Source organism: Hippoglossus stenolepis, chromosome 12 (assembly GCF_022539355.2).
Source record: "Hippoglossus stenolepis isolate QCI-W04-F060 chromosome 12, HSTE1.2, whole genome shotgun sequence".
In the NCBI taxonomy this organism is placed as follows: Eukaryota; Metazoa; Chordata; class Actinopteri; order Pleuronectiformes; family Pleuronectidae; genus Hippoglossus; species Hippoglossus stenolepis.
In genome coordinates, this window is record NC_061494.1 from 15,554,829 (window position 1) to 15,569,161 (window position 14,333).

General features: G+C 41.9%; 1 protein-coding gene across 1 annotated transcript in view; it reads left to right on the plus strand.

Annotated features, from left to right (window-relative positions):
* The first annotated feature begins 5,239 nt into the window (after window positions 1-5,239).
* pcsk2 (proprotein convertase subtilisin/kexin type 2) overlaps window positions 5,240-14,333 on the plus strand; it is a 28,442-nt gene continuing 19,348 nt past the window's right edge. The window contains exons 1-4 of the mRNA XM_035173365.2: window positions 5,240-5,770; window positions 7,728-7,832; window positions 12,873-12,986; window positions 13,456-13,564. Of these exons, the coding sequence (XP_035029256.1) occupies window positions 5,570-5,770; window positions 7,728-7,832; window positions 12,873-12,986; window positions 13,456-13,564 (529 nt within the window). The 5' untranslated portion in view covers window positions 5,240-5,569. The remainder of the gene's footprint in view (window positions 5,771-7,727; window positions 7,833-12,872; window positions 12,987-13,455; window positions 13,565-14,333) is intronic.

Consider the following 14,333-nt stretch of genomic DNA (forward strand, 5'->3'; position numbering starts at 1 on the left):
GTAATGGATCTGTACATCACACTTTTACAGCCTCGTCTGCTTGTAGAGAGGCTGCAATTAAACCCTTCCTCCACAGTGACTCACTGCGGCTGCAGGTCGCTCTTGAATATCAGAACTATGAGACTTTCCACTGCTTACACCGCTGTGCACGCAGTCCAAAAGTTTTGTGTCCCTTTATTCACAGGAGTAAGAATTGATTTTCACACATGATTCAACCGAGACTTATTTAACAGGCGGCTCCCTTGTCTATAGAAGACCACAGTTGAAGTCTAGGATTTAAAGCAAAGTGACACTGGAGTAATGATATGTCATCACCTGTCATCCCTCCGACATCGTGATGACCCATGTGCTGTCTGCGGGTTTTGATAGCCGTCTACCTGTGAAGGCCGACATCTTATCTCGCGGAGCCAGAGGCAGACGGCGGCTTCCTATAGAGCGAGAAGAGAGAGAGAGAGAGAGAGAGAGAGAGGCGGGCCACAGAGAGAGGCGAGAGCGAGCCAGACTGCGAATGAAACCATCAGAAGTGCGGCTCCTGACACTATCCACACTGCAATCAATGCAGATAGAGTACCCACAATCCCCCCCCCCCTCTACTCCATTCACTCAGAGACATCCCGTCCCACAACTTGAGCAGCGGCGCTCACAGAGCAGCAGAGTGTGGAGCTGCCTCTGAAATGACAGCTTAACTACAGGGAGGGACAAGAAAGGCCCTTTTTTTGCTTTTGTCTTTTTATCTCTGCCTCTCTGAGTTTTTTAGAGGCTCTTATATGTTGACTGGCCCACGGCTCCATTTGCAGGACTTTATCTCTCAGACCTCTTTTACACCAACATTAGTGGGTATGAGAGAATGAGGAAGAGCTTCTTCCTGGAGAACATCCGAGTGTCATGTTTCTGTTAGTGCCAATTGGAAACAGTACAAACCTGTTTACTGCAGAGTCATCTGACCCGAGAGTGCTGATTGTATCCATTCATATTGCAAACAAAAGGCAGGTTAGTGGGTGTCAGTGGTTTTTTTGATCGGTGACTTTAAATTGCATCACCATCTAAAAAAAAATGGGAGCTCTAATCCTAAACTCTGCATTTAGACAGTCTGCTTTGTTGTAGATTGATTGGTTGATTTGATTTAACATTGAAAACGCCACCAAGTGTAGATCAATGCTCTCGTCTCTGAGAGCCAGTGAACATTTCCAGTCTGGTCGAGAGTTTGGTGGCAGATATTTCAGAGGCTTTGTCACAGTTGTGTGAGCTGCGTGTTTTGGTCTGTGTGCGTGTGTGTGTGTGTGTGCGTGTGTGCGTGTGTGTGTGCGTGTGTGTGTGTGTGTGTGTGTGTGTGTGTGTGTGTGTGTGTGTGTGTGTGTGTGTGTGTGTGCGTATGCATGCTTGATTATCTGCTGAGTATCAGCTTGTAGGTGCCGACATGATCTCTCTTGCATTCGCTGAAACTCAGTGGAAACACTGACAGGCCTCCACTCCAGCCTCGGGGCGAATATGAAAGATTAAAGATCTGTGTTTTTCAGCTCCTCCTCCAACGATACTGAAACACATCCGTGCTTCTAAACAGCTCCATCACTTCACAGCTAATCTATAAGGGTTGTCTGATGGTACAGTTTAAATCAATAATTTAAGGTTTCTAGTTCCAACAAGTCACAAGTATCAAACAAACCATAATACAGACATGTTATTACTATTTTAATGGACAGATCAGTTCTCAATGAAGTCCACAAGTCATAAAGGATTTTTATAAAATAAAATGTCTGTAATAAGAAAAATGGGGAAGACTAAGACACATTTATATCAACATAACTAAATGTCTTGAAAGCAGAGGGTTGGATGTGCACAAGATTTTGTGTGAAACCCATACTTAAAATAATTGGTTAAAAAAATGTCAACATGGAAATTCTTATTGTGATAACATTGCAAACACTGTAAAACTCCTAATCCAGTTGGTAAGATAAAGTTACATTTCCTCATTTCATGAACATGAGCAGAGACGCCTCTGCTTTGGAAATGATTATGAGCTGAATCTTTTCAAGCATGTGCTCAATCGAATTTATTTTAATCAGAAACATAATAAATGTATTAGATATTCCACAGGTATTTATTAGGTATTTCCCTAAAGTCTTCACTAATTTCCTGCACTTAATTGAAATAAACAGAGCTTGAACATTTGATGAAGGTGATAAAATATAGAAATGACCATAAAACATTGGTTTTAGATATTGGTCTTATATGTTTCACATTATGCATTTGCAGATATGTATCCTGTTAGTTAATACATTCACAGACACAGTAATCCTACTGTATCCTATTAATGATGAATCAGAATCATGTATTAATGACCACAGGTTGTTGGAATTCATTTTGGTAAAGCATGACAGTGGTGACACTACCCAATATATGGACAGGACAATACCCCATACAGTAACTGTGTTGACAGTGCAGAGTATTTAAAGTGCATGCATGTCATGGTTGCAAAGAGTTCAGAGTCCTTATGGCTCTAAAATCTAATTTATGAGCAATTCTAGCCGAATAATAAACCATTATGAAGTGCTAAAGCATTAAAACAGTGTAAAAACAGGCCTGTAGTCTGCATTAGGGTTCAAATGGATTCCAACTTACTGTCTTATTACTCTATTATGGACAGGAGGTAGAGCGGTTTGTCCAACAATCAGAAGGTTGTTGGTTTGATTCCTGGCTCCTCCAGTCCGTACGCAGAGGTGTCCTTGGGCAATACTTAAAAAGCACTTCCAAAAAAGCCCCTGACATTTATGTTTACGGTGTATGAATGAAAGTGCTGTGCATAAAAGCTAGAATATAGAAGATCACTACATAAATAAAGTTATTATTCAAGTCTTATTCTTCAACATAAGTGCTAAGAAATAACCATATTATACACAACTGCTTGTAGATTATATAATGCATAACTGAGTGACGTGATTTCCACCATGACACTAGAAATCACAATCATACCTGAAGCAGAGCAACATCCTCTCACAACATAAATTGTTATTGATTTGTCAGATAAGCCCAGCGCTGTCTAAAAGGAGCAGATGCTGCAGCTTTTCTCCATAGCTTCTCTCAGACATATAGATGATGAAGAGGATACAGTGCCTGTGATTCAGCACTGTGGATCAGTCACAGGGGGCCCAGCGGTGAAGAATGGTGAAGTGATGGAGAAGGGAAGGATGCGGACTTGCCCGAGCTAAATAAATAATCTCTGGGCTGCAGGATGGCAGCAGTGTGGGAAGAGGTCTGCAGGGAGCATGGAAACAGTGATTAGTAAAGTGGAGCCACTTACAGAAAACCCCCCTTCATTATTGTTCCAGTCATCTATGATAACCGATTCCTGTGCCACTGCACTTCCTTGTAACCACGCATTCCAGATAATAATATGAAAGAGCGAACATTGCACCATTATTGTGATAAATTGCATCTTTAGATTCTTTAAGAACAAAATAGGGCATAATGCATATTTTACAAAGCTTCTCTTATTTTCTTCATGTTCACTTTATCTCACTTTTTACCAAACAAGTGAAATAATTTACCAATAAGACTGCAGAGCATGAAAACTTATCATTTCTCATCACTGAATTGATTTTAATTGGATTTTACGAAACTGTCTCTATGAAATGTATGCAATACTGAATACTTAAATATATATATTAGGGTTTCTGAGGGCAGAATAAAATACGAGACCCCAGGAGATCTTATTAGTTTTATTCAAGAGAAAAAAAAAGAGAAAAACTTGCACTTGCACTTAATCCTCATGATCATCTGCCAAAACACTTTAAGCCAGACCGTGAAATGTTTCCACATATATCCCTTAAAATTATCACAATATACTGGTGCTCTATGTTGACAATATTTTGAATACTTGCACTATATCTTTCCAAGACATTTCTTGTGTTTTCCTTTCCTTCTCTTTCCTCCTCTCCTCCTCGTCATCACATTAATGTCTCATCAGCACATGTTACTGAGTTGACTTCTTACCCGGAGTCCTTGTGCTTTATCGTTGTAGATCCAGGATCGAGGCTGCGACCAAATCGTGATTGTGATCATGGATCGCAAATCGTGGATCGTGGTGGCAGCTGATCGTCGATTGTGATTACAATTTGATTGCTTAGATATACAATGTGCCTGCTCACATATTCCACCAGTACTGCTGTCATTACAATTGTAATGCTGCTTCATCTCTGTTAGACATTTTTTTTGTAAAAGTACTTTAAACAACACGCCTTCATTTATGTTAGACAATCTCTTTTCTCATGGATCCCATCTGTTGCACTTCTGTCCATCCCGGGAGAGACATCCCTCATTTGCAACTCTCTCTGAGCTTCAGGGTTAAGGGCTGAGGATATTGCACCTTAAGCCACATGAGGCAAATAATGATTTGTGAATACGGGCTATATAAATAAAATGTGATTGATTGATTGATATAATTAAGTAAAAAAACAACAACAGGCATATCAAATTAATCAAAGAGACATACATCCGGGGGTCCGGAATAGTTTACTATCTTGTAGAGAAGTCTTGCAGGAGGTGACCACCAAGCCTTTAGGGTTGAACTGAAAAGAACTAAGCGGTAGAAACTGCTGGCTGTGCGGCATGCATGGTCCTTTTCAAGGAAATCCTCATTTTCTCTCGCTCTCTACTTTACTTACATACACGTCATTGTTAAATCCTTCAGCAGCAGCAGCTCTGTATCTCATTCATGTAGGTCATCGGCGTATAGCAGCAGGGAAGCAGGAGCAAAGCAGTCGAGCTGTAGTCTTTTAATGAGCCAGTCTTTGTAAGAGCAGTCCTTCTACAGGCCCCTAAAGACCTGCTGCTCATCCAAATGACCAATTATCATCCAGCAGGACTGTTCTTACATTCCACCACACAGTGAGGGTCAATCTGGTCATCATGGAGTTATATACAGTATGTCAAATCTAAAAAAAGAACTGCAGGGATAGGCCTGGTGTAGAACTGAGTTATGTAAATCTACATGCAAGGATTAAATAGGAATATGGAAGAGGTCATCATGAGGCTATGCCACTCTAGTCCTCAATGAGACATTAGGTGGACGTGTTGTCCAATCAGCTGCAGACACTAATCAATAAAAACGCTATCATGATGGGAGGAACTCTCCAAGGTGCTGAAAAGTGTCCCCGAGCTCATCCGGGGAAGGAAACCGGGAGACACACCCGCCGGAGCCCATTGGTACAACGTCACGCGCAGAAACTACCCGAGCGAGGAAGGTAAATGAATTACAGATGGAAGGAGGAGGAGGAGGAGAGACAGAAAGCTGAGGATGCAGGTTTTGGTCCAGCACAACGCACAAGCGCGCACATCAGAAGCGGAGTGAAATCCAACTCCCAGTGGTCTCCATCAGCTGGCAACGAGGGAGATGCGTCCGCAAAGGCTTTGACTCGACCCCCCTTTTGCATCCTCCTCCTCTTCATCCTCCTCCTCTTCCTCCTCCTCCTCCTCCTCCCACCATCGGCGAGGAGCATCCCGCACACTGATCGCACTCCGACGGGCAGGCAGGCTGCAGGCAGACGGGGCTGATTGACACGAGCCAGACACGATGCGCGGAACAGCTCGACACGGGACAGCCGCGGGATTTACGGTGCTGCTGAACGCGCTGCTGCCGCCGCTGCTGCTGCTGCTGGCGACGCAGGCTGCAGACGGAGTGTTGACGGACCATCTCCTGGTCCAGTTGCACGAGGACGCACAGGATGAGGCGCACCAACTTGCAACACAACATGGGTTCCAGAGTGCCCGAAAGGTAGGGGTGCTCCACTGCCATGCACTACACTCGCACCATAAGCGTATAGTGTTGAGAAAACAAACATCAATTAATAATCTATAATTGCGAATCTACTATTTAAATCAAACACTAAAACACGAGGCTGTTTGGCAACGTTTGTTTTTCTGTCTTGTACCAGAAACAGTGATAGACAGTATTCAGCAGCTTGCACAGAACAGAGGAGAAGACACTAAAAAGCTTGTCTGTGTTTTCTTTTGCTTTGACTTCATTATACTTTTTCCCAATTTGATGACGTCATTCCTACTAAAATGCAGGTCCTATTAAGTAGGTTGCCCATTGGCTTGTGGCCCAATGGCTGTTGATTCAACTCTGCCCAGTCCATATTCATTAATAGGCTATGTGAAAACAATGAAATGATCCAATGTCCAGAAAAGCTAAATACCCCTGAAAAGCAAGGGAAAATCTATTAGAACAACAGGGTTTCTCTCATAACATGGAGTTTGGGATTTTCTATGTTTTATTTTTGTATTTGTAGTCATTAAATCCCATTAATGGATGAGAACTAGCTTGTTTATTTTTGTTGTTTTATGTTTAATTATACGATTTCCCCCCTAAAAACACACCTTTTCTCTCTCTCACACACTGAGTGCACAATGTATTCACTCACTGCTTTTAGTGACATACGTGGCCTTGCCCGCAGACATGGCCTTTTACTCACCTGAGACTGACAAACACATCACAACATGTCAAAGACTCATAACAAGCTTTTAATGGCAGACTAATAGAAATTATTCCCTGACACTGTGTGTGTGTGTGTGTGTGTGTGTGTGTGTGTGTGTGTGTGTGTGTGTGTGTGTGTGTGTGTGTGTGTGTGTGTGTGTGTGTGTGTGTGTGTGTGTGTGTGTGTGTGTGATTGCCTTGTCACATGTCAAAATAAATGTTTGGGTGAAATTGGCTGGAGCCGTAGCCAGTGAGGCGTAGCGGTGAACAGAGGAGTGTCTGAGCTGCTGTGAATGAGGATTCCACCTTTTTTTTTATACCTCCACAAAAAAATAAAACATTTCCAGTCTGTAACTCGTCACGTTGTGATATCTGCGTCGTGGTCGTGCAGCATCACCACTCCTGTGATTGCCTGTTATTTTTCTTGTATAGGCTCCAGATCACCCCCCATTCCCACCCACCCACCCCCATCTTCTGCCTCCCTGCCTCCCAGGTTATGTAATCGGCAGCTATATTTGTCTTGATGGGATATGCATCATTAAACAATGTCTGTGTGGTTTGAATTCTATTCTGTTGTTGCTTAATTAAGCAGACCGGGACACAGAACCGGGACACACGTACAGATGTGAGCACAAACAGAGTGGAGAGATGGAGAGAGACACATCTGTACTCAGCCAGTATCCAATAATAAATCTTAATTGCTGTAAGAAGATTCAATATAAGTGCATTATTTCTAATTGCTTTTCTCTCTCTTTGCATCACATAAGTGTTTGTCTACTGGGGCAACAGAAGCAGAATTAAAGAGCAGTGCTAGATAAGAATAATCCTCATCCTTCCACAACAATTTCTTTTTCACATTTTCACATTAGATGTGACAGGCGCATCTGAGAGCATTTATTTTTAGGATTGACCTGCACCCTGGTGGTTACTAAAGCATAAGGGGGTCTTTAATCTGTGCCCAGTGCCGGAGGGAAAGCTCTGGATGATGCGTCTCATTCCCTGCCCTTGTGATTTATTATGGTTGATTCCAGCATTGTTCTCTAGTGCCTTAAAATAGCTCCTCGCTGAAATCCAGGGAATCAGCGCCCCTATTCCCACCTGGAGGATGACCCTCTGTCCTTCTCCTCCATTTATATTCTATTGTATTGTTTGATTTGCCTTTCTCACAGTGTCTAACGGCTGCCTCTGTGTTTGTACTAATCTCTGCTTCTGTACTCCTCATCCATCGTCTTCCTTTCTTTTTTTTTAAAACCAGCTTTCCTTTGGAGAGGGGCTCTTTCACTTCTATCCTCAGGACTCCTCAGAGAGGCGAAGCAAACGCAGCATCCGCAGCAGACAGCGGCTCCAAAAAGACCGCAGGGTGAGCATACACACAGAGATACACACTGAGGATAGAGCAGCGTTTGTTTCTTGTCTACATGTGCCCACAGCAGCATGGCTACCTCTTCACTTTGCATGACAATACTTATTTTGAGGCGAGTATTTATGTTAAGTACAGCGGGAAATCCGGTTCTTTATGTTACCGTATGGAAGTTGGATGCACCTTGCAAAAAGAAATTAGTACATTGTGTTCTTGATGGTGAGATGAAGAATTAGTTTCCTCCATAGTTGGGTCTTTGATAGTCTGTTTGTGTTTATGCTCCAAATGTGGCAACAATAGTCAGATACAAAGAGAATCAACACAACCATGGCAAAGTGAAAAGTATTGGAGGGGCGATGGATACCCTGCATGCATAATATATACTCCAATCAGGCAATGATGGCTTCTTTATATTGTAATAATATCATTTCATACTGACATTATTTGATGACAACTGATTGGTTAATCTATAGAAGCTTTTTTATTGTGTCTCAAATTTGATTGGTTGCAACAGTTAATACATTACTGCTCTGTATGATGTCAGAGTCTGATTTCATAGTGATGTAATGATGATGTAATTCATAACTCATTTTCAGATCTAGGTTATATGAGCCTTAGGTCATGTCCACAGTCCAATAGGAAGCAAAGGTACATGTTTCCTTTGTAAAATGCATTTTTTAACTATACAGTCCATCAATTATCATATGACGTCACATGATACAGAATCATTTTCTGATCAATAAAAGCTTTGGATTTTCTCTCTGTTATTTGCGGGGATATCTTGAAAAAAAATGTTCAGGCCATATTTTGGTTGACTTTGACCTTGACATCTGACCGACCAACTCCAAAAGTGAATAATTTGGAGAAACCCGCCCAAATGGTAAGCTCACCAAGTTTGGTGAAAATCTGCCCATGAAGTGTTGAGTTATTTTGTGATGGGTGAAAACAACACCCTGCTAGCATGAGGCGAGCAGGATAAGAAAGTGTGAACTGTGTGCCTGTTCACAGTACCTGATGATGTCACAGTCCCCACTCGTCTTGTTGTCTTTATAACATTTATTATAGCACCTGAGTGGGACTGTTTCCTCTCAGAATCTTTGGAATTCCCTTGTGACCAAGAAAATTAAAGAACTGTAGTCGATATGTTGAATACAGGGAGCGAAGAACACTGTTGTTGATTGTTGGGGTCATTGCTTTTGCGATAGATAAATAAATCATTGCATGTTCTGGTCTTTCTTTAAGTATCAACAAAGAGTTATACTGTCACAGATCCTTGGTACTTTCTGACTTTCTATTCGGTCTTATCTCAGTTATCAGGGCAACTTAAAACCTGGTGAGACGCCACTGATTCAATATCCATTTCTAAATATTGTTTTAAATGTCATTCCTATTCATGCTTCACCTTTGGATTTTGAGAATTTCAGTGTTTCAAATTATACTAAGTCATATAATCAGTAATGTTCTAATATCATATCATGCATTTCTAATATGTTATTTAAAATGTATCAACTCACATTAAAATTATTTGCAAGATTTAAGCTGTAACAATATGTATTGAGATGTGGTAATGAGAGACAAACATCTTTTATGAGAAGCTGCATTCATTTTATTACTTCATCTTCATTATTATTTTACAATCAATGAATCTGCTTATTTTTTTATGGTATTTAATCTATTCAAGGTCAGAAAATAGAAAATTAATGTCCCTCACAATTACCCAGAGTGCTTGTGGGCAATTACTTTTTTTTACAGTCCAGAACCCAAAGATATTCAGCTGTAAGACAAGGCCAAGCTGCAAATTATCACATTTTAGAGGCTGGAACCAGTAAATATTCTGCCTTTTTGCTTGAAAAAAGGCCTGAGACTGTTCACTTATTTTTCAAAATAATCATTTTATTGACTTTGTGATATAAAAGATCTGCTGCGTCTTATCTGAATCTAAGCACTGGGCGTTATGAGCTCTGCCCACAGTTGGGTGCAGTGAAAGTGGAGGTCTCTGCTGCAGACAATCAACCAACCTATCTAATTGCAGTTGTGAGAGGCACTAATGAAAATAAATGCGCGCCACTCCACTGAGCTAATACAGCTAATGGAAGTGAGACAGCGTGGACACAGTGCTCGGGTCCACGGTCCAGTGCCGGGTTTTAATCAGATGCTTGACGTGCTCATATGCGACACTGCAGCTATTGATTTTTGTGCATCTCGTGGATGGATGAGGTCAGAGAGTCTCATTTAACGTCGACTGTTTATCATGCTGAAGTGTCCGCCACACCACTTTTCAAGATAGAAGGGCGGACGTATCTCAGTCTTCCTCGTGTGGTTCTGTCAACAAGGAAGGAGCTCATTTGATGCTTTAGAAAATGTATTTGTAAAAAAGGTAAAAAATAAAGGTTAAAAATAGAATAGAATTGCACAATTTGCTGTCATCTATTAAGTGATTTTTATATTTAAAAGGAGTCGTTACGCACTCGTTCAACATACTTACAACATGTCTTATTGTAGCACTGAATTCACTGTAGTGAACTGGATGGATTGCTCAGTTTCCCAGGAGCCATGTTGGACTCTATTAATGTGGCCTGTTGACCCACTTCCTTGTGTCTACGCTCTTCATCTTTCTCTACACTCTCTTCATCTTTCTCCTTTTCCATCTCAAGCGCTACATTGATTGCAAATGTGATGTCCATGTATTCACACATCCCTGCCCTCACCCCATCCATCCATCCATCTATCCTTCCAGTCATCCATCCATCTATCCGTCCATCGATTCATCCATCCATGCATGATTCCTTCCTCCCATATTTTTTCACATGAGATAAATGCATTCAAAGTCTGTTTCAGGCACATATTAGGAAGTGGGGTTGAATTAACACATTTGGAAAATAGTAATAATAATAATAATAATAATAAAAAAAGAAGAAGAAATCTTTGTGAATGAGCAGTATCCCTTGACCCTGAAAGGAACATGTCTGGGGGAAGAAAGGAAATAAGGACAAGCCGAAAAGAGCGAGGCGGCCGTGGCTCTTTGATTTGAGGTGAACCGAAGCATTGTGAGTTGCGAGCAGGCAAAGGCGGAGAGTGATGGTGGTGCACGGGCACTGTTTGATGTTGTGAGTGGGCAGTGTCACATGCTGTCTCAAGGGAAATACCGGCTCTCCTGCCAAGTGATGGAATAAATGGATGATGGACGGAGTGGGAGGGCGGGCTATAATGTGAAGTGTACTGGCAGTCTCCCTCCGAATGTGAATTAAATGATGTGATGACAAATGTAACATGAGGCTAATTCAAAAACACTGGTTTCCCCTCAGCGTTTCAAAATCCTCCAAGACAGTAAACATGCAAATGTAGCTGTACTTTCCAGGGCCGACTTGTTATTTAAAGGATTTACTGACTGAGTCCATTTACACTGTGTGTTTGCCTCCTGATGGTGATGCTGATGCCGCCTGGAGTGTGCCATAAAAGAAAGATGTGGATGAATAGGCTGTGGCCGCTTTAAAAGGCTGTCTTAAGTGCTGCTCCGCTCTCTTATCTGTGGCGGTAAACACAGCGGACAATGCCTGGTTCCCTCAGATGCACGAGAGTGAATTTGCTCAGGGATAAGCACAACAGGAACATTTAGTGGGCAGGAGCACGTTTTCAAAACGCAGCTTTCGAACTGTGAAAAGACGACATTTCATTTTTATTAGCATCAATAACTCCGGTATGGAAGCGGCATTATAGGGATTTCTTGTCAATGAGGTATGGATTTATTTGTCGTGTTGAGAATTTCCTGTGAAATGAAAGGCCGGCTTCAAGCCTTTCTTGTTAACCTACACCCCCGCACACGCATTAAGAGACAGAGAAGGATCTAAACCTTCATATCAAATCAATGACATTGATCTGTGACAAACAGATTGTTCCCTCTGCCAAGGAGGTTGTGTCCCCCTTCCGTTTTCTTTGTTTGTTGGTTTGTTTGTCAGCGAGATTCTGCAAAAGCTACAGGAGGGATTACCACGGAACTCAGTGGAAGGAAGCAGAATGAGTCGGGGACGAGCCCATTAAATTGTGTTTTGTGTCCGGATTAGGGGGCGGATCCCAAAAATCTGGCATGTTCGGGGGATATTTATGAGTTTGTGCAATTCAATCCAAATTCAAATCAGAATGCAATGAATCCAGATGTGGTTTCAGAGGGGGACTGTTGGGCCTTGGCGGTGTTATGTGCTCTACTGGTTGGTAGCTGGTAATACATTGCACATTGAGAGCTTCTCTTCAGGCTTGGTTTAGCTATTGATTACTAGAGTTGCATTTCCTTCACCTCTGCCTCACCTCCTCAGTTTGGTTTCTTCATTTGATGAAGGTGGTTGTCTGATTAAATTCACTAACAACCTCACAGGGGACGGGGATTTCCAATTAGCACGGCTGCGTTGATGGGCTCGCGTTGATCACTATTGACCTCATATCTACTGGCAAATATGATGTCAGGGAAACATTGGGAGTGTAATCTGTAGAAGAGGTAAATACCGTATAAATAATGATAATCGCTCTGCTGACAGTCCCCATGCTAATCGAGCACCTGTATTTACGTGTAAGACATTTATCCCCGTCATTTACTGGCTCCGTCATATCTTATCTTCAAGGTATTGTGGCAGCTTTCGCTAAGTATTTGTAATATAAACCACAGCTGTTCGTGTCTTGGGCATTTCTGATCGTAATTGCTGCGGCTTTTTTGCCGAGAATGTCGTCAGAGGAAAAATATCTCCATCATTCGAGGGGGCAGGTGAGTTTGGAAGCCTTGGCCCTCGGATTTGGAGAGGATGACTAGCCCCTTTAATTTAAGGCGTTCTGCCTGTTTGGTACAGTCGAGCTGGGTTTGCTGACTTTGTGCAGAGAGCAGCTGCTGCCTACGTCTCAGCCGGTTGCAAGAAATTCTGCTCTTATTCCACTTTTATTTACATTTTCAGCTGTTCTGCACCTTTTGCTCTTTGCATAATCCCCATGTAAATGTTTTATAAGACCGTCATTTACTTCCAACCAACCCTGATCTCGCATTTCTTTTTTCTCCAGGTGAAGAATGTGTTTGACCAAGACGGCTTCAGTCGTCAGAAGCGAGGCTACAGAGATCTCAATGACATTGAAGTCAACATGAGCGACCCTCTATTCACCAAACAGTGGTATCTGGTGAGTAATCAGCCCGGCAGCTGCATGCGTGCCTCCTGACCTTTCGCACCAATCCACATTCTTCCACCTTAATTACTCGGAGGCCAGGCATATTCCCCACTACTTTCTGAATCAATGTTGTTATTCATTCGTTAATTAGCCTGGACAATATTGTGCGCGCCATCTCATCGCTGCTTTCCTCCCGCTTAGTTTCCTCCCCTCTTGTTTACCCTAACTTGCAAGCGTGACTTTTATGGCACGGCGAGCTTGCTGTCATTCATCTGGCGTGTCCGATGAATGCGGCGTATCGCTGACATTTACTTCCCCTTCCTCTCACCTTCCCTCTCCCACCCCCGAACGGTCCTTATCTATTGCCTCCCCTCCCCCCCACACACACACACACACATCCTCCATACTGACTAATTTCCTAATGGTGGCTCACCTGGGTGCCATGAGTCATGGATGTTCTCCATGTTGTCTGAATGATTAGATAAACACAGGCCAGGCAGACGGAACCCCTGGGCTGGATCTTAATGTGGCTGAAGCTTGGCAACTGGGCTACACGGGCAAAGGAGTCACAATCGCCATCATGGACGACGGTGAGCGTGACGTGCTGTTGTTTTGTCCCCGGGACAAATTCAATTAAATACTTTGCTCTTATCTGTTTAATTAACAACACCATGAGGACTAACAACAGGTCACTTTCTAGAATATGTGACCCCTGGTGCGCTGAATATGTTAGGAAAAATATGTACTGGTACAGAATGGTTAGTAATTCATGTTTGTATGGTGACTCACTAGATTAAATTGCCATTCAGCAACTGTACAAAATTTTTAAATTATACTTACTTTCCATTTTTAGGCCTTCAGTGTTGTTGAATTGTCTCAGCTTACGTTTCATTAAATCTTTAAAATCCCCAGGTATGGAGTTAGAAATGTATTTTTTTTTATCTATTTACTGTCTTGTCTTGTAATGTGAAAAATGGCCCATTGCTCATGTTCACAGCAGCAGCTAGTGGCAGAAAAGTTGTCTGCAATATTGTGTAGGGATAATACTTACTTATACTTACACTTACATACATCGTATATCAATACACAAATGCAATATTGATGAATATAAATAAGTATAAAAATGGAAATGAGTAAAAGTAAAGTAAAAAAAAATAAAAGAGCACATGATAGACCACACAGATCTCATGGTGACGCTCACATTTCAAGTTTAAAACCCAAAGATATTTATTTTATGATATGACCAGAAAAGAAAAGCCACCTCTTTTCAATAGAACTTGATGATATTGATCAATCAACTTAAACAATCTTCTGGTCAGCCATTTACTTTCAATCAGTTTATTATTTGTTTATTAATGT